The sequence below is a fragment of the Suillus clintonianus genome, assembly GCF_016758775.1.
Source record: "Suillus clintonianus strain FC179 chromosome Unknown DEU56scaffold_2, whole genome shotgun sequence".
NCBI lineage: Eukaryota > Fungi > Basidiomycota > Agaricomycetes > Boletales > Suillaceae > Suillus > Suillus clintonianus.
In genome coordinates, this window is record NW_024539226.1 from 324,812 (window position 1) to 343,268 (window position 18,457).

The 18,457-nt window shown below is 49.4% G+C and overlaps 4 protein-coding genes across 4 annotated transcripts; 2 read left to right on the forward strand and 2 right to left on the reverse strand.

Annotated features, from left to right (window-relative positions):
• The first annotated feature begins 120 nt into the window (after nucleotides 1-120).
• On the forward strand, nucleotides 121-9,705 carry DEU56DRAFT_765790 (golgi-body localization protein domain-containing protein). Its single transcript, XM_041351040.1, has 18 exons — nucleotides 121-1,190; nucleotides 1,242-1,516; nucleotides 1,568-1,630; nucleotides 1,687-4,785; nucleotides 4,840-4,906; nucleotides 4,963-5,110; nucleotides 5,163-5,427; nucleotides 5,476-6,277; nucleotides 6,336-6,424; nucleotides 6,477-6,689; nucleotides 6,743-6,807; nucleotides 6,866-7,261; nucleotides 7,319-7,583; nucleotides 7,634-8,266; nucleotides 8,324-8,859; nucleotides 8,909-9,008; nucleotides 9,062-9,481; nucleotides 9,531-9,705. Exons 1-18 carry the CDS (start codon nucleotides 290-292, stop codon nucleotides 9,591-9,593), a joined length of 8,400 nt encoding a protein of 2,799 aa, XP_041215127.1. The 5' UTR covers nucleotides 121-289; the 3' UTR covers nucleotides 9,594-9,705.
• A 72-nt stretch (nucleotides 9,706-9,777) lies between these two features.
• DEU56DRAFT_222498 (uncharacterized protein) lies at nucleotides 9,778-12,453 on the forward strand. Its single transcript, XM_041345142.1, has 13 exons — nucleotides 9,778-10,417; nucleotides 10,469-10,523; nucleotides 10,576-10,784; nucleotides 10,838-10,845; nucleotides 10,900-10,930; nucleotides 10,978-11,082; nucleotides 11,131-11,187; nucleotides 11,239-11,397; nucleotides 11,455-11,516; nucleotides 11,569-11,582; nucleotides 11,639-11,687; nucleotides 11,735-11,769; nucleotides 11,825-12,453. The coding sequence occupies exons 1-13, from the start codon at nucleotides 9,886-9,888 to the stop codon at nucleotides 12,171-12,173; spliced, it is 1,665 nt and encodes a 554-aa protein (XP_041215128.1). The 5' UTR covers nucleotides 9,778-9,885; the 3' UTR covers nucleotides 12,174-12,453.
• Nucleotides 12,454-13,397: 944 nt separating this feature from the next.
• DEU56DRAFT_765805 (cobalamin-independent synthase) lies at nucleotides 13,398-16,405 on the reverse strand. Its single transcript, XM_041351041.1, has 7 exons — nucleotides 16,281-16,405; nucleotides 16,087-16,228; nucleotides 15,869-16,036; nucleotides 14,586-15,812; nucleotides 14,254-14,527; nucleotides 13,848-14,201; nucleotides 13,398-13,793 (listed from the first exon to the last, which is right to left on the reverse strand). Exons 1-7 carry the CDS (start codon nucleotides 16,315-16,317, stop codon nucleotides 13,701-13,703), a joined length of 2,295 nt encoding a protein of 764 aa, XP_041215129.1. The 5' UTR covers nucleotides 16,318-16,405; the 3' UTR covers nucleotides 13,398-13,700.
• DEU56DRAFT_222709 (serine/threonine protein kinase, negative regulator of sexual conjugation and meiosis) lies at nucleotides 16,366-18,308 on the reverse strand. Its single transcript, XM_041345143.1, has 2 exons — nucleotides 17,627-18,308; nucleotides 16,366-17,576 (listed from the first exon to the last, which is right to left on the reverse strand). Exons 1-2 carry the CDS (start codon nucleotides 18,201-18,203, stop codon nucleotides 16,738-16,740), a joined length of 1,416 nt encoding a protein of 471 aa, XP_041215130.1. The 5' UTR covers nucleotides 18,204-18,308; the 3' UTR covers nucleotides 16,366-16,737.
• Between the last annotated feature and the right edge of the window lie 149 nt (nucleotides 18,309-18,457).

Genomic DNA, 18,457 nt, shown 5'->3' on the forward strand with positions numbered 1-18,457 from the left:
TGTACTATCAGCGCCCTCGGCTTGCATGAATTTCTGAGGACGCATTAATGTCAATTGTGGCTGTGTGCATTTCACTGCCACACTGGTTCTTGACTTAAGCAATTCACTTGTAAGCGCACTTGCAGCTTGGACGACCAGGACTACATCATCAACTCGAGGTTTACGCGTTAACAACGCTCTGCTAGTACATAATCGCTGACTCTTCCTCTCCTTTCCGACATTCCTTCCAACTTTTCATTCCCGGCCCCTACTCTAATACCACACTCTGTAACTAAGCGCCGCACACAGCATGTCGATAATTCGGACAGTTCTGCGGCATCGCCGTAGTACCGTTTTTGGGACGATTGGTCTCGCACTCTGGTTCTATGTGTTTGGCCCAACTACCTTGTGGTCATGGTTCACGCTTGTGTCCTCCCTCGCTGCGGTGGTCGTATTCCTGTCTATAGCGAGAGCATATATCGCTCCTTACATCGTCACGCGTTTCTCCAATCATCTACGTGTGCGGAGCATTAGTCTTCGCTCGATTCGCGGTCTATACTTTCGTCGAGGAAATCGTACGTGGCATGTCGAACGCATCGGGTATTCGTACAGTTTGTCTGGGGAGGGCAAGCCCATAGGAATACTACTCAAGATTCAGGGTCTCAGAATTGAGATTGAGCAGCTATCGCACGAGCAGCCCGCTCGGACTAAGCATAGGAGGAGAATCACTCTTGTAGACTTGTCACCTTCCCCACTGGTTCTGCACTTATGGTCTATCATGTCAGCCGTATATTGGGTGCTTGACCCGATAATCCGCCCTATAATCCGCGTTTCTGTCACGTCCATCTTGAATCAGGTGATTCACCGTATCCCGACTCTAACTCAAGCACTTCGTCTGGAACTTGAATCGGCGGTCATCGCACACACTGCTATCCCAGATGCCCAACTTGTCATCGAAGGAGCAACCTTACACGCGCATCTCACTTTCAGCCATCTTCAGGTCCCCGTTCCCCGTTCTGACCAAAACAACGGTCAAGGGGACTACAGACCGTCTGCTGCAGCATTGGCCATGGGAGCGTGGAAGTCTCGGCTTGCGATGGGTTTCAAGCGTACGTGGAGACGTGCTTGGGATAGGACACTGGGCCAAACAAAGGCCTCTTTGACGTTCGATTTGATGATCAATAAAGTTATCGGTGACACCCCTATCCATAGTGAGTGTTCATGGTTGGAATCGATGAACGATATTGATGCTCTAATTTTAGGTCATCTGGGCGGCGAACCAATCGTGTATCTGCCTGAGACAGTAAATCTCACTGGGGCTGCTCGATTCAGTCCACGAGACGGGAAGATAGAAGCGGGAAGTGTCGAAGTTACTTTGCGCGTTCCGAATGTCCATGTCTCCATCGACCGCTGGCAATCCATCCTTGCAATCATCGATAACCAGAAAACCAAGAATGCACAATCTCCTGACTCACCCTTGCTGACGTCGCCACTTTCGCCTCAAAGTCCTATGCTTTCGAGTGAAAGTAGTTCTGCAGTACGTGTCCCTGGCTGTATCACCGTTCAAAATTTTGACGCCTTACTTGAGTCCTATAATCGTCCCCACTTTACATTGCCGCCTGCTCGTTCTCGCAAGAGAAGGTCTCACATGGTGAGCAAATATAGATCTTGACGAGAGATAAAGTTTCATCGCACTGCTCAACCTAGTCATTGTCCTTCCTATCCAAGATCCAAGTGGACATATGTTCAATCAACGTCACCAAAACAGTCAAAGGAGACGTTTACAGGGCTTCAGTGCAAGATGTGTCTTGCGTTTGCGGTCCGAGCGACCCGGATAAAAACTCTTCGCACCACGCTTGGCTCGGATCTCTTCATTCACCCACGTCTTCCGTTTACTTTTTACGACTCAAAATCCGGGAAAGTGGCCTCAGTAGGCTCAATAATGTCTTCACTAGTAGCCTCCAGGTGCTTCTTCTCGGCGCCCTAGATGCGTCCTTCACGGCATCGGAATGGCCTTCGTCCTTGCAACAGATTTCATTGGGTGATCCAAATCGGCCTTTGTTGTTGATGGATCTCGCACTCGCTGAATTTGCTGTTACGGACCGCTTGGATGTGGTACATCGACTATTAAGCAGTCCACCAATCTCCTCTCCTCCCCGCGCGTCCCTCGCACTCCCTGAGACCTTGTCACATATCCCTCGAATTATCGCCAATATTGACGTTGGCCGTCTTTCTGCACGTCTGGTCTGTGTTGATGTAAAGGGCTCTCACACGCCGTTTACCCTAGTCTTGGAGTCCAAAGGTCTCAATGCCCATTGCACATCGACGTTCCGTACGAAGCCTTCCATCACATTCAATTCCTCTCATCCCTACTCTGATCAGACTGGATTGCACATGATCCTGCAGTGGGACTTTCATATGGAGCCTGTCTTTTTGAACCTAAACACAGCTTCTATTTCGCGAAGAACCTCAAGACGGTTCTCCACACAGAATCCGAACTCAGAAGGCTTTGACAGCTTGCTCTCCCTCGAAGCAATTGAGGCCAAGGGAACATTGGCTGCTGTCGGGGAATTTATTGATGATGGACAGACCGCGTTCAATTTGCTGCGCACCAAATCTCTTTTCCTCGACCTACACTGTTACACAGAAGGGATCATATTGGAATTGTGGCACCCGCAGTATGTGGCTGCTGTCATTGCCGTTATTCCCTTACTCCTGACGAAGGAGAGCACGTCTGCGCCTTCTGATAAACCTCTCACTCTGCCTCTAGGTTTTACCGTGTCTCTGTCTGTCGCTCGGCTGGTCCTTTTCGTCACAGGTCAAGATATCAATCCCAACGCCGAAAACGATGTCACATGTGGTGTTGCATTTAACACCGGCATAGCGATGCGGTACTGTTCCATGCATCCAGAGCAAGCGAATTCTGTGGAGCATGGGAGGACACGGACACGTACGCAGAACAGACATAAGCTCCATCTTCCTACAGACTACCTTGCAGACGCATTGGTCTCCGCAAGGGCTTCTACGACGTCCACTGAAAGTACTGCTTATGGGAAAATGGTCCTGTGGAATACGTTTCTGCGCTCAGCTGCTGCTGACACATATTCGATGGACGACCCGTATATCTTTGAGAAAGACGATCCTGCATTCGCGGGCAAAAATTTCGTATACATACACAGAACGGAGGTCGACGTCACTTCCCGAGGGACCAGGTCACAAAGTTTGGGAACTTTGCAGTGCAGTACGAATACTATATCTGCGGCCATTGACGAAGTCCGAATTTCCTTTGACTTGGGGCATGTCACCGCCTCCCTTCTTGCACTTCAAGTATTGCGGAACATAATGCCTAATCCACAACCTGCAAAAGCGTCGGGTGGCTCACATGTCCTGGGCTTGAGCTTCCGGGGGATGGTCAAGGCTCTGCAGATCCAGTGGAATTTGCCAGGTCAGCAGCCTGTCACGCGGATCAACTACCTGGAGGCGACTGTTAGCCCTGAGAATGTCGAGTGCTGCTTTAATTCACTCGTGTTCTGGGTTCCGATGCCTGCAAAGCCGCATCGGTGGAGGGAGGCAGAGGAAGATAGATGGGAGGAGCTTGGGCGCTTGCATAGATGGACAATTACTTGTGGAGGTAATCCTAGCGACGCTATCCTCATTGAAGGGGACAGTGTCCGCTTCGCAGTTCCTTCAGGATATATACTCGCGGACTTGCTCCTTGACATTACCATGTCAATCAAGGCTTCGCGCCACATACATCGTATGGTCACCACAGGCACATACTTTCCTTTCCCTCCTCCAGAGGCCGAGGGTCCGAAGGTTGTGCCGAACATCTCGGTGTCTATCCGTGCCATATGCTTGGAGGCAGCAGATGACCCTTTCGAATCTCAACTTGGGTTGCTTTGCAGAACTGGCCTCGACGCTGCCAAAGAGCGCATTCAGCGGGAAGACGCGTTTGACGCAAAAGTTTCTGCGATATTGGCTGCAGAAGGAGCTGATGCTCCGCCGTCACATAACACTGCATTCAGCTCAGACTACCAATTTGACGCGGGTCATTCCATTTCAGTTCATGAGGCCCGGGAAAGACTACATATGGTCCATTCTCTCGATTGGCTTTTGCGACACAGACAACGAAGGCAAAAAAGGGCAGACAAAGAAGATAACTTCCACCGAAATTTCCGAGGGCCAAATCCATTGAAACGCCCAACCAATGTCCCTAATCTCGTGAACGTCTCTAGTAGCCGACGTACGCCACCCCTATTCCGCGCAGTCATCTATGGATTTCAGCTACAGCTCTCTCAGCCATCATTTCCACCGGAGCGACTACCTGACTTCTTGCATGTTCAAGGCCGAGGCGTCCCCAAGGACACTTCTTACACGCTCCTTGTTCCAGTGCATCTCGACGTCTCGTTGACATCTCTTCGAGTCACGCTTCGAGACTATCCGTTGCCACTCCTGCATATCCCGTTTCATTCTGAAGGCAAAGACCTTCCTGTTCTGAAGTTCATTTCTGACTTGGTCATCGCCGAGGACATGGGATCATCGCAATCTGTCGAGTGGATACCCTGTATGATCGGCGGGGCTCACGGTGGCTTTGTTCCGGGTAGCCCGCTCGTAATTGAAGTTCCAAAAACCATCATGCCCGTCAAGACATACGCTAATCCCACTGTCCAAGTTATGACTGATGGCATAACAGCCTTTGGTTGGGGCGTGAGCTACAGTGCAACGACTCAAGATATTGTTCGGGTCTTGGAGAGCTTAACATCAGAAACGCGTGATCCGTCTCCCAGTATTGGATTCTGGGACAAGGCACGTCCCATATGTATCCTCACTGCTGTTCATAAAATCTTATTACGTTTTTAGCTGAGGCTCATCTTCCACTGGACCATAGAAGTTTCATTCACCAATGAGGCCAGGCTTTACATGAAAGGTGCGGCTTGAGGTGCTGTCATCTATCAAATATTTTAAATTATGTCACTGCGCTAGGTACACGCGATCCATACACCCTTCACGATGAAGGTGCTGGTTTTGCACTCTGCTGGAAAGGAAATCCAAAATTACTTGTTGGATTTCCGAACGACGTCAACGAACTTATCCAGGTATCAAGTGATACTATGTCTATCATCATTCCAAAGTAACTTCGTTTCAATTCACACTGACGAGAGAGAACTGATAACCAAGAGTAGATTCGATTGCGAGTCGGATACCGCTCAAAACAAGCCAGACGCCAGTGAAGCTCATAACACCGCGCCTGGTTGCGTTAAGACCTGTGCGAAACTTGGCTCCGGTGTACGTTTCGGAGTTGGTGTCATCCTGGAACGGTCTTGCAGCAGCGAAGATTGTACATCTTGCGCCGGTTCCTCCTTCGATCGTCATTGCCGCTTTTTCACCTTCCGGCCTCATCATGATGTGCAACTTGCGACTACGAAAACTGACATACTACATCCACAGGTTAGGTGGTTCGTATGATTAATTCTCCCCCGCTGATAGTTCCTTCAGAGACTTCACGACTCCTATAGGGGCTTCCGCTCTGACTTCATTCACCTCTCTGTGTCTTTAACGTCGTCTCTGCATTCGCATACCTGCGCCGATCCATCTAGCCCAAGCAGTTTCCATTTGACACCACACGCATTTGCTCATTTCTGGTCCTGGTGGGCACTCTTCGACAGCAATCTGTCATTGCCAGTCAGACAGGGCTCGTATTATCCCTCCAAAGCAGGATCTCCCAAGTTTTCTCGTCACCTTGCAACCGTGAAGTACCGGTTATCGGCACCTCGCCTGTTCATATCTCATGTTTACATTGATGACACGAGAGACTCCTGGGTTTCTGGGACCACCTCCTTTGTGGGCACTAAGGCTAACGTCGGCCATTTCCAAGCAGATATGCACCAAAGGGACCAAGAATCCATCGCTCCAGGCGACAGTCAGGACAGCATCAAGGTTGTGCGACATAAGCCCTTCTATGCGGCGGAGGTGGTCATGAAAGACATAGATCTCCGCGCCATGCTGGCCACCTTTTCTGAGCCCTTGAAACAAGCCATTCCTCTATCGTTCGAAGGCGATAGGGACGCCAATAACTCCACAAGGCCGCTACCAACATCCGTTCCCTCCGATTGGATCGATGCCGACGACTTTGTGGAAACGGATTGGTCTTCCAAACATGAACCAGATATACAGCTCCTTCCATTGTTACTTTGTTCCAGATTGACTTATTTCAAGAAAAATGTCACTTCTGGACCTATGGAAGGCAGCAAATTTGGTGTAGAGGATACGCACACGTGTCTTCTTGGAAGCGAGGCGTGTAAGCTATTTGGATTGCTTCTTTCTCTAACCTCTTGGGCCTGATAAACCGAATGTAGCTGTTCCACAGATCGAAGTCGACCTTGCCAACGAACGAATCGCGCAACTCGGGGTCCTTGCCGCACAAAGTGCTCATGCCAACGAAGGGGTACTTGCAAATTTCCATTTGTGAAGCAATAATGTACTCAGTGAAACACTAGACCTCAAATTCTCTGCACAGAATGATGGCTTTGTTACAGGACTATGCGAATCATTTACGAATGACCGAAAATCCTCACACGGCTTCTCGAAGCAGCAATATTGAAAACTACTATATGCCTTCTGAGACTGTCGAGGCTGATGAATGGGCAGAGTTTGAGAACGTTTACCAAGTTCATGCCCCTAAGGTTTTCATGAATGATTCTATCCGTGATGTCCGGCGTTCTTGGTATACTCCTCTGATTTTGTTACTCATGACAATTTACAGATCATGTTGCAGTACTATAATTGTTCAAAGTCGCGACAGGGATTTGAGTATCACATGGCAACTCGGTTCGTGAATCATTGTCATACACTCTTGATTTCCCCTTGATCGGATTGGGACCTCTAGTGCTGTCAAGTTCATCAGGGACCAGGCTGATGCTGCCTTGTCAACTGGGCCTCCGACCAATCCTGAAAAGTCAAAGGGTCCTGTGAATACGACTCAGACTGCTGCAACTGTTCTTAAAAGAATCTTGAACAGGGATCGCAATGGTGTCTCGATTGAGGTTGCGGATGATGTCGCGGATGAAGATGGTGTCGTCAACCCTCTCGTCGGCTGGGATGAAGGAGTGGCATTGCAAAAACGTCATTTCTGCCTCCTTTTGAAGCCTCAGATCGTTTTGCGCAGTGAAGGAAGTCCTGATTCCGTTTCCGTTTTGGCTGCTGTTCAGGCTAAACTGCAAGCATTCACAATCATGGATAAGTCTAACCTAGAGGATCCGATCAGCGGTACCATCATGACTAGGTAATGTTCGAACTTTGGGCTGATTATATCAGGAGCCTCACACCATATATATAACAGGAGTTACATGTCTTTGGACGGTCTCCAGACATTCTGTCCCGTAGACTTGGCGTCCTGTGGCGACGGATGTGTACCCCTGGAGGTTCTTATCGACTACCGTTGTGAAAGTGACGCCTTCGACAGAATAGTCCCCCAGACGAATGCGACGTGCCAGTATGATCGGTTCAATCGCCTTCGTCTACGTAATAATGTAACATCAGTCACTCGGTCTGTGCCGGACAATGAGCACCGTCGAGGCAAATATGCTCATTTACAGAACGAGACAGTGAGACTGGCGCGTATACCCTTTTCTGCATATTATTGACACACCGGCAGGATCTGGTCCAAGTCCGTGTCCCTCGGTTCACTGTTTCTGCCAGTGACCGTCACTTCCAATCGATATCCAACATAATCACAAACCTCATACTTTTCTCTGATGCCGCTCACAAAACTCGGTTGGACAGGCTTGAGGCTTTGCTCTTTGCGTACGACTTTACAGACTTCACATCCGCGGCAAATGTTGTCTCAGATCTACAAAGTCGCCTTCGAAACGCTCTTGAGACGCGGAGGGATGCTGAAAACCATGCGCTATCGGCCGCCTCGGGGACCAAGCTGGAAATCCTCAAGCTCGGGGCCCACATCTTCCTTCTGACTGAGGAACTTAATCTGATCTTTGACGCCATCAAGTTAGCCCAGGACCGAGCCGATGAGCGCTCAGACCAGAAGTCAGCGCTTCTGCTTTTGGCTTCTTCTTCCGAAATTTCGTGGCAAATGCTGGATGAACACCAAGAACTTCTTGCAAAGCTCGTAGTCCGCGACATTGATTTCTCTTGGCTCAGCAAACAAGATAGTGCGACGGCGACTAATCTCGTGATGGGAGACCTTCAGGCATTTGACGGCTCTCCTCAGGCTCCTTGGCCCGAAATTGTGTCCAAATTTGAGGACCCATCCAATCACCCCATGTCCAAGGTGCGCCCTCTGACCTCGATGACTTCTCTCTTTGACATATGACATATCGTATTTCAGAGAGGAGTCTTTCTTGATGCTGATTGGGCAGTGCTTGCCCCTGTAGGGGGGATTTCTATCTATGAAAAATTCCAGCTTGATTTCCATCCAATCAGACTTCAGCTAGACGCCAGTCTCGGTCAGCGAATAATGGAATATGTCTGGCCGGCGAGGAGAAGTAGGAATAGAGGCACCGACACTGCACCTCCGTTCGATACGCACCACCCCAAACCCCGAGCGTCATTGGATTCTTCAACACTCCTAAACCAGCCACGCTCATCTTTGGATTCCACCAGTCTCACTCCTCCTTTACGGAAGTTGGGCCCCTCAAGATCGTTCACAGATTTGCGAAGTGCAGCGGCAGATTCCATGATCACGCCATATCCTGCTACACAATCTAATCAACGTTCGTTTACGGCAAGCCCTGATACGCTGGATGAATCTCGTCGACATAGACACGCGATCATGCGACAGGGATCGTTAGACCATAAGACCGACTTCGACGAGATGAAAACGCGCTCCTCACAAAAGAACTTCGTGCTTGTTAAGATTTCCAGGTTAGTTCGCAAACGGTTGCGCCCGAGGATACTCATGACGATCTCTCAGTTTGGAGTTGTTGCTCAGCATCATGAAGGCTTCATCTTTTGAATGTCGTGATGCGCGCATTCGAACACACGCGTTGGAGATTAGAAATCAGACCTGGAGTGTACGTTTCATGATCTATGTGCTCGATATTGTTCACTAAGTTCAACGCTATAGTTCGAAGAGTTGGTTGATCAGTTTATCCCATCTGATCTCACATGGAAAGGATGGGTCAAGATAGCTTTGCATCAACCATTGGTCCCGGTCTTCCCTGTGGCCCGAGAATTATTCTCGAAGACGAAGCTAACAGCTTCCAAAAGTGTCTCGCAGCTAGATCCTCGACCCCCTCGGAAGATACTGAAGCTAAAACCAAAGCGAACAGACACCAACTCGACAGTTGTACCAGCTAGACAGAGGAGGTCATCCTCAAGCGGCACCAATCCCAGGTTTATTGGAATGTCTCTCACGGACGAGCCTACCGTCATGGATGAATCGACACCCTCCCCTACTGTGCCAGATAATAATCGCCCGTCAAGCCGGGCTCGGCTGCTTAGTGTTTTCAGTCGCAGCAGAAAGAGCCTAGAAAATACACTCGACGTAAGTGATTCTGATTGACATGTTACAAGCAATTGAATTCTCTATATAGTCCGGACACCAGTCTGTGGATAATTGTGATCCTGACTCTGCAGTGACCAAGGAAGGTTTCTAATGGATACTCACAAGGATTTCTCATTGTTTTCTCTTAATTTGTTTCGCCTACTTATTAATATTATATCTGCTATCATCTTCCTTGCAATGAATGTGTCAGGGCCAGGCCGGGTGCAGCCGTGACGCAAGGTTTCAAATATTAATGTCAGGCGATAAGGAAGCGTGTTACTATAAATATTAATACAGGCTCCTCCTGCTCCGTTGTGATGGCTCAAGGCTCCAAACCTGCAGATCGGGCTTCAAGTTACTCCATATAAGTTCTACTCTTCAAGAAAGAGACGTACAAACGTTCCATGCCTTCCGTCAGGATAAGGAAGACTCCATCTACTTATGTTCTCCTCCCCGCTAGATTCGACAATGGTACTGAGGCGTCATCGCCGCCGGTCACGGTACGCGGACAGCGCAGTATGGGTAGCATTCCCAGACCTACCAATGCTCACGACGCGCAAATAAATGCTGCTTCGGGGAACACACAACGATTGAGGAGCCACACGACAACCGGCGCGTCCGAGTCCGTCTCCCGCCCCCCCATTCACCGTAACAGGTCCGAGTCTAGAAGTAAGGTCGTTGAGCACGTTCTATCCTCTCGCAGGCCATCTGTATCACCTCCGCCATTTTCACGCCACAATCCTCCTGCTGTAGACGGCCATGGAACTATCAGGAATAGGTTGCAGGTTTCTCAGACCGACATTTCGACCCACAGCCAACCCTCCGTCAGGACACCCGGTATTGTAGAAAGCGCAATCGAACTTCAGCAAAACCAGCAACTCAATGAACGTATTGACCATCACCATGATGATATAGTGGATCATTTGGATGTAATCGGTATCACTGCATTTCTTTTAGTGTTATGTTACACTATTCTTATGCCTCCAGATCTCCAGGTCGCTACTGTATCCAGTCTGACCAATGCCGCTAATTCTATCCTGATGCGAGTGTTCTTCTTATTCAAATGGATCAATCAAGTTTGACGATTATATCAGCCCTCAAACGAGCTTCTACTCTCGAAAACCAGTCATTGCGTTGTTTTATCCAGGTGGACGACAAGGGTGGGATGCGGAATCCGTTGGGCATGCTCAATTTGAATTCGATGGAATGGACGAATCATTAGACAGACATATTGAAGACGTCCTGACCGGTCGTGCCAAGGTCAAACGTACACTGCAGGGTGTTTGGTCGTTCTTGAAAACTCGTCAGTGCAACTTAAATCATTTACATTTCAATGATTGCTCACGCCCTTCGCAGCAATGGGTGTAAGTTCGTGATATAGCAGTAAGATGTATTTGTGGCTTACGAAGTGATTGAAGATCATAACAGGCATTTACGGATTTCTTGTCGGTACGGAGATCTAACATGTTCTATTCTTGGGTGCTGACCATTCACAGTGTTCTGGGGAGCTGCGCTGGTGTTATTTTTGCTGAAGTGGATCAATCTGCACAATGCAAACACCCAGGGTTTTTGGGTTGAAGTATGCTCTCAGGTCGTGTGTGGTCTGTCTTTGTGAATTTCCCCTAAACTTCCATAATAATGTCTACCAGGTTTATTCACCGTCACCGGTATTGGCCTGATCCCTTTTCGTGCTCTCGATACCTATAGTGGGTACCTGTGATATTTGGTCTCATCGCAATAATCAACTTTTTAAGCAGGAATCTGTAAAATTTGGCACTACAAGCGGAAAACAACCAAGCTACGAGATAGAGCTGGTCTCCCTCAGCTCTACGACGTCGATGATTTGCCCGATCCTGTCTATGACCCTACATTTATCCATGTTCTCACTGAACGGGAGCAACAAGATTTACATCATCGTACGTGCCTAAGCTTGTGGTGGCTCATGATAGGTGTTGCTCACCTCTTTAACGTAGAACAGGTCAAGTTTCGCGAGAGTCAGACGTGGTACCGCCCACACGGTACTGTAGCCCACAGAGTAAGTCCTCTCATCTATTCCATGCCAATGCATGATTGACACTGTTGCAAAGGCATTTCCAATCAAGTGCGTCCTTCCGACTCGGGTTGTATCTCTGCTCACATCCACAATACCTATTACAGCACGGCACTTTGGATATGTCTCTTTATCGATGGAAATTCGGCCTTTCAGGTAAATGTCGTAAAAAGCGAAGCTACACCCTATTTATTGGCGTTCAGGTCATGCTGTCGAGTTGCATGTGGTCTATGAACCGGTTAGTTCTTATTTGAGGCTAAATTTTTACCGAGCTAACTTTCTCTCCGGGACAGATTTGAACGACCGGCGTGGACCACAGGTTCACTCATTCCCGCGTCATTTTTATGCGGGATAATTTCGGCAATATTGATTTGGCGAGGTGGTCAACTCACCAGACGCACAGAGAAGATCGAAAACACCCTGAGAACGGCGCTTGCGATAGAAAAGTACGAGGAGGATGGTCTTTTGCACGTGCCATCCAAAAATGTTTCGGCGAATTCTCCCCTCAGGCAGACCATTATTGCTGGTCCGAATGGCTTGAACGCGTCTTCGGGGAAGCATGATGATAACGGTGAGATCACTGCTCCCCCAGCAGCGTCGCCTGCTATTGTGGAAGACATGACTATACCCATGATGAAATAGACAACACTTCAAGGGCTCACTACTATATCGTAAGGGCGCGGGCGCCAGTCCCCGACTCTCCTTCGTTGTCGATTTTGTCCCGAGAATCTCCGTGGCTCTCTGAAACCCTCCCCTTGTTTGTATTTTCTCTCATTATTGAATACAGATAACGACTCATCATACGTACCCTTTCTGAAATTCTTGTCTGCCTTTTTTTTGTCCCGAAAACACGAGAACTCAGAGTGAATATAGGGAACAAAATCCACAATACAGCGGAAAAAATCCAAATCGCACTGCTTTTGCATAAGGCCTTTTCAACTGACCTAACACCTCCTAACACCAAAGGACGACAATCGGGATGGAATTTTGTCAGTAGCTCACGGAGACGCGAAATTGAAAGGCGACTGAGTCTGAAAATCAACAGATCAGATGCTGCGGAACGCAGGAAACCCACCACGGATACAAAGGATCAGCAACTATCAGAACAGGCAGTCTCAGACCATCGAGCCTATCAAGAAATCTGTTGTTTAGAATCAAACGAGGAGGAGTAGACAAGTCCCCCTCGTCACATAAAGAAGAAAGTGAAACGATGTGCCTGCAAAGGATCAGCAACTATCAGAACAGAGTCTGATCAGACTATCGGAGCACGAACCACACTCTCTCTACAAAGAGCCTATCAAGAAATTTGTTGATTAGAATCAAACGAGGAGGAGTAGACAAGTCCTGCTCGTCACATAAAGAAGAAAGTGAAACGAGCAACTCATCAGGTTGGCAGAGCTCGAATTCGGCCCACGCGAGAAAGGAAGAATGTTTATTTCGACCTTTTTCTCCTGCCGACGGAAATATATTCAGACGCGACAAATACTCTCGAATCTCATTACGAGAAAGAGGCTGCAAAGCACGCTGTAAGTGAAAATGGTCACAGTCTAACTGCAACGAAGGAAGCTGGACAAAGACGAGAATACGCAACAAGTAAGCGGCAGTGTAACACAGTTTCAATCCACCAATCTGAGATGCTCCACCCAATCTAAGATCACGATGTCTTTCAAGACATGCCGATTCCGCAAACCAACCAAAATGGCATTTCCCAGTCCGACATCCGAAAAAGACACACGGACTGTACGAGTTTAATAGAACGAACGACCGATCATGACCGTAAAATCCCTCCTCTGGAGAGTCGGGGACCTTATACCTGCACTCGTGTTCGGGCGTATCTTATGCATATCATAGGCCATCTATGAGACGTTGGATATTCAATGCTAATGTCATTTATTCCATGGAATGCGATACAGTACATTAAGGATTGTTGAAATCCGACTACTACGGTCATAAGACGCGCGAAGCTCCTACCTCACTCCTGAGGCACTTTGCGGGCCCACAAAACAGCAACTATCAGTTGCCCTATCCCTGTGCATGGCAAAATAGCCAAATATGGTTTTATGTTTTTGCGACAACTACCCGAGGTCAAGTGTAGGCCTGTTCCACGACAGAAGGGCCATGATAAGTTAACCACTTTGTGGGCGCTGTTGAAGCGCAATGGGTGGAGATTTAGGCGTTAGCTCTGGCCCAGCGTGCGGCGGCAACCAAGTTGGCCAAGGAAGCTTCGGTTTCCTTCCAGCCACGGGTCTTCAGACCACAGTCCTGTATAAAAAGCATGAGCGGCGAGTTTCAAATGAACACCGACATTCCACTTACAGGGTTGATGAACATGAGGTGGTCGGGGATGATGGCCAGGGTGGTCTTGAGACGCTCAATGATCTCCTGCTCACTGGGGATACGAGGCGAGTGAATGTCGTAGACACCAGGACCGATCTGGTTAGAGTAACCGTATTGCTTGAAGGTGTGTAGAAGCTTCATGTCACTCTTCGAGAACTCGATGGAGATGACATCGGCATCCAGACGCTGGATGGAGGGGAAGATGTCACCGAAGTCGGAGTAGCAGAAGTGAGAGTGGGTCTGTGTAGCATCAGTCACACCAGCGGTGGAGAGCTTGAAGGTGTCCACAGCCCATTCCAAGTACTCGTCCCAGTCAGAACGACGGAGAGGAAGCTAAGGAGTCTTGATTAGCAGCAATTTAATCCAAATACATAAGGACACCTACACCCTCACGAATAGCAGGCTCGTCAACCTGGATGGCACTGATCCCAGCCTTTTCGAGATCAATGACCTCATCACGGAGTGCAAGAGCGAGCTGCTGCGACTGCAGCTTACGCGAAACATCATCACGAGGGAAGGACCAGTTCAGGATGGTGACAGGTCCAGAAAGCATACCCTTCATGGGCTTGGTGGCGACGCTTTGTGCGTAACTGCTCCACTTGACGGTCATTGGGCCGGGACGGCTAACGTCGGACACGATGATGGGGGGACGGACATAACTGTTGGTAAAACAATTGAGGCTCGATTGTTCGAGTTTCCTTGTAATATGATACTCACCGAGATCCGTAGCTCTGCACCCAGGCGTTTTGAGTGAAGACGAAGCCGTTAAGCTGTTCACCGAAGTATTGAACCATGTCGTTACGCTCAGGCTCGCCGTGGACGAGGAGGTCAAGGCCGACTTTCTCCTGGAACTTGACGACCATCTCGATCTCCTTCTTGATGAACTCATCGTACTCAGCCTCACTGATCTCACCCTTGCCGAGCTTGGCACGGGCAGTACGGATCTCTTTGGTCTGAGGGAAGGAACCGATGGTGGTGGTGGGGAACTTGGGCAGGTTGAGGTGCTTGGCCTGGACCTCCTTGCGGGTAGCGAACGGACTCTTGCGGTTGTACATGTCAGGAGTGATGGCAGCAACACGCTTGCGAACAGCGTCGTCCGAAGTGGACTCGAACTGGCGACGCTTGGCAATGGAGACCTTGTTGGCCTCAAGGGCAGAAGAAACCTTGGGGTCTTGCGAGCCAGAGAGAACAGCTGCGATAGCAGCAACTTCGGACGCCTTCTCGAGGGCGAACGAGAACCAGTCCCTTTGTTGCTCGGTAAGCTTCTTCTCAGAAGCAAGAGTGACAGGGGTGTGCAGGAGAGATGAAGAGGTGGCAACAATGACACGGTCAGCACCGAGAGCAGCAATGGCAGTCTGTGCATGCTTGATAGCAGCAGCAAAGTCTGCTTTCCAGATGTTACGTCCAGAAACAACACCAAGAGAAAGCACGATAGGTGTGGACTTGATGGCAGCAAGAACCTCGCCGAGCTGCTGGGGTGCACGTACGAGATCAATGTGGAGACCAGCAACAGGAAGCTTAGCAATGAAGCTGATGTTGGAGTCCAGGCGGTTGAAGTAGGTGGTAAGCATGATCTTGGGAGCGACAGGGGCAAGCTCAGCATAGGCAGACGCATACTGCTTGTCAAGGTCGGCACCCTTGTCGAGAACAAGGATGGGCTCATCGACCTGGACGGATTCGACGCCAGCAGCCTTCAGCTCAGACAGGAGCTGCTTGTAAACAGGCAGGATCTTGGGGAGCAACGAGATAGGCTGGAAGGTAGCAGAGGCTTCCTTAGCGGCCTTGCCAAGGACAAGGTAAGAGACGGGGCCGAGAATGACCGGGCGAGTGACCACGCCGAGTGCCTTGGCCTCCTTGAACTCAGCAAGGGCCTTGTTGTATAGGAGCTTGAAGTCGGTCTCCTCTGACAATTCTGGGACGACGAAGTGATAGTTGGAGTCAAACCTGAAACATCAGGTTAACAAGACCATTTAGGGACAGTATATATCTGAAACACGTACCATTTCTTCATTTCACAAGCGGGGACATCGACGTTCCCTGCCTGACGACCACGGCCCATAGCGAAGAATACATCTAGGGCAGAGAGCCCAAGACCCTGGTAACGCTTAGGGATGGCGTTGAATGCCGCAGAGTGGTCAAGGACGTGGTCATAGAGGGAGAACTCTCCGCTATGAATAGATCAGAACAATAAACTTTTATCTCAAAAGAGAGATCTAACCTGGGGATCAAGTCGACACCACGTTCCTTGAGGCTAGTCCAACTGGACTTCTTGACGTCGGCAGCAGCCTTGGTCAAGTCCTCCGCAGAGATCTTGCCAGCCCAGTAGGCTTCAACAGCCTTTTTCACTTCACGGTTTGCACCTGTCAATCGGGATCAGTCTGGGTTGTCAGATATGACCAATATGAAGTGTACCGATACGAGGGAAACCCAGAACGCTTGACGAGACCATTCTGAAAGAGATATGGAGGTTGGAGGAAAGGAATGAAGAGATTATCGATCGAGTTGCGTGATTTTGAGTTATCTGAATTCTGAGTTTGCGCCTGCCCTCAATCGATCAAAAGATCTAATCAATTGCCACGACACCTGCCAGCCTATCTGCCAGCATTTACAACATCTCGCATTCTTAACCAACCACTCCCATGAACATGGGATTTGAATCGCATTAATCCCCTTCCTTCGCACACGCCTAAATTCTCTCCCATTCTATCAAGGGCCTCGGACCGTTTGGACAAGTACCTAGCTAATCATAGTTCTGCACGGCGGTGCACGTTAGCTTATCATGGTTTCTTGGATCAACTTGATTACAAGTCAGATTTAGACTACCGTACGCTAGGGTATGACTACTGTAGTATCTACGCATGACCACCAATCAGAAGATCTTAAACCGTGAAACTACATTGCGGAATGAGAACCGACGGGGCTGCTTTGGCCTCATTTTGCCAGCCATGCAAGCCATCATTGGTTCATCAAGCGTCTGCCCCTCGGACAAGTCTGCCACCTCAATAGCAGGCTCATGGGCATGTGTTTCCGGAGTAATGGGTCCCTCGCTCTCTACCCCTGAAGAAACAGAACGCATGGAACTGCCCGATAGGCTATCCTGTGACTCGTAAAGTCGATAGTCTTGCGACTCAAAGGTTTGAATAACGAGTAGTGAGGGTGTCCTGTTAATGCTCGCGGGCGGTAGGTCGCTGGGTCGTCGAGGTGCAGGCGCGGAGCCGCGGTAAGCCCACTTAGGATATGGGGGACCGCCGTCGGAGTGGAAGTTGGATGTCGTTGATGAGCAGTTGACAAGAGTCGTGTCAGCCGCGACTTGATTGAACACCAAATCAGTCAACGGTGCGGCGCGTCTATAGTAGTCGTCGTGAGCAGCTTCTCGTGCGTTCTCCGATGCGTCGTGGAGCTCGGCGTCGCTCATGTAGAAGGTATCAAGTTTGAGGATCTCTTCTCTGAGCTCAGGAAGGCTGATTCGCGAGAATGGCTGGAGGCGAAAGATGCGCTTGAGGATTTCGTTGAAGGATTTCGAGATGGGAAGGATCTCGCGAAGGAAGTCCACGTTGTAGAGATATCCGAGGAAGCACTCGTCCGAGGGTGTCGCGAATCGCCAAGGATTGCGACCTGAGACCATGTTCACAAGAATAACTCCCAACGACCAGATGTCCGTGTGAAGCGGTGAGTAGTGAGGGTACTTCATCTCACGGCTAATACATTCTGGAATGTGATTTATCAGATAATGCGACCATGCAAGTGTCGGAACATACCAGGACTCATGTAATATGAACTGCCCACGCCGAATTCCTGACTGAGACGACTTTTGGTCGCTAGCCCGAAATCCGCGATACGGATATCCAACCCGCCCTGAAGACACATGATGTTCTCTGGTTTCAGGTCACGGTGGTACACACCCAACTGATGACAGGCGTGTACGCCATCGAGAAGCTCGACGAATGCCCTCTTGATGAGCGGAACATTGTTCTGGTAGATACGGTTCTCGATGATGGCGGTATAGAGGTCCCCACCAGCGCAGTAGTCGAGCACGAAGTAGATGTACAGTTCTTCCTCGATGATCTCATGGAGAGTGCAGATATGTGGCGACGAACTGGATACTAAGGAGTGCAACGCGATCTCACGTCTCTGGCATACTAGACGCTCGGGAGAGAGTTCTGTCTTTGGCAAGCACTTGATCGCATAGTATACAGGTTCGGATGGGTCGGATTGAGCATCGAGAGCGCGATAGACGTTTCCGTAGGAGCCGGAACCAATCATGTCGACGAGCTCGAAGCGACCGTTGCCGACGATCTGACCTGAGAAGTTTGGGAGGGCTTCGCTATAATTCATGGTTGCTTAGTATGTTGAATGTAACGAAGTGGTTCCAAACGAGATGAGAATCTGAAGTCGATTGTTGAACTTGCTGGGTGTCAGTACTTCTTTGTTGATGAGTCGACGTTGATGCTGGGTTAGTTTCAAGGGATACGAAGGGAACGTACATGACTTTATACTCTCTGTTGTCTCACTTGCAACTTTGGTGACGACTGTAAGACGTTAGCCATGAATTACCCAAAAAGGTATCCGGCTATGACGTGGTCCATGAC

What these genes read in the sequence shown, in the direction of transcription:
- DEU56DRAFT_222709 (XM_041345143.1), bottom strand. Translation starts at nt 18,203, where the DNA reads ATGAATTATAGCGAAGCCCTCCCAAACTTCTCAGGTCAGATCGTCGGC. An exon ending in TTCATATTACATGAGTCCTG is followed by an intron (nt 17,577 to 17,626) that starts GTATGTTCCGAC and finishes ATCACATTCCAG; the next exon opens with AATGTATTAGCCGTGAGATG.
- DEU56DRAFT_765790 (XM_041351040.1), top strand. Translation starts at nt 290, where the DNA reads ATGTCGATAATTCGGACAGTTCTGCGGCATCGCCGTAGTACCGTTTTT. An exon ending in CTGACATACTACATCCACAG is followed by an intron (nt 5,428 to 5,475) that starts GTTAGGTGGTTC and finishes TAGTTCCTTCAG; the next exon opens with AGACTTCACGACTCCTATAG. An exon ending in GAGTATCACATGGCAACTCG is followed by an intron (nt 6,808 to 6,865) that starts GTTCGTGAATCA and finishes TGGGACCTCTAG; the next exon opens with TGCTGTCAAGTTCATCAGGG.
- DEU56DRAFT_222498 (XM_041345142.1), top strand. Translation starts at nt 9,886, where the DNA reads ATGCCTTCCGTCAGGATAAGGAAGACTCCATCTACTTATGTTCTCCTC. An exon ending in CATTTACGGATTTCTTGTCG is followed by an intron (nt 10,931 to 10,977) that starts GTACGGAGATCT and finishes GACCATTCACAG; the next exon opens with TGTTCTGGGGAGCTGCGCTG. An exon ending in ATGCTCTCAGGTCGTGTGTG is followed by an intron (nt 11,083 to 11,130) that starts GTCTGTCTTTGT and finishes AATGTCTACCAG; the next exon opens with GTTTATTCACCGTCACCGGT.
- DEU56DRAFT_765805 (XM_041351041.1), bottom strand. Translation starts at nt 16,317, where the DNA reads ATGGTCTCGTCAAGCGTTCTGGGTTTCCCTCGTATCG. An exon ending in TCTGGGTTTCCCTCGTATCG is followed by an intron (nt 16,229 to 16,280) that starts GTACACTTCATA and finishes CCCGATTGACAG; the next exon opens with GTGCAAACCGTGAAGTGAAA. An exon ending in GCTTGTGAAATGAAGAAATG is followed by an intron (nt 15,813 to 15,868) that starts GTACGTGTTTCA and finishes CTGATGTTTCAG; the next exon opens with GTTTGACTCCAACTATCACT.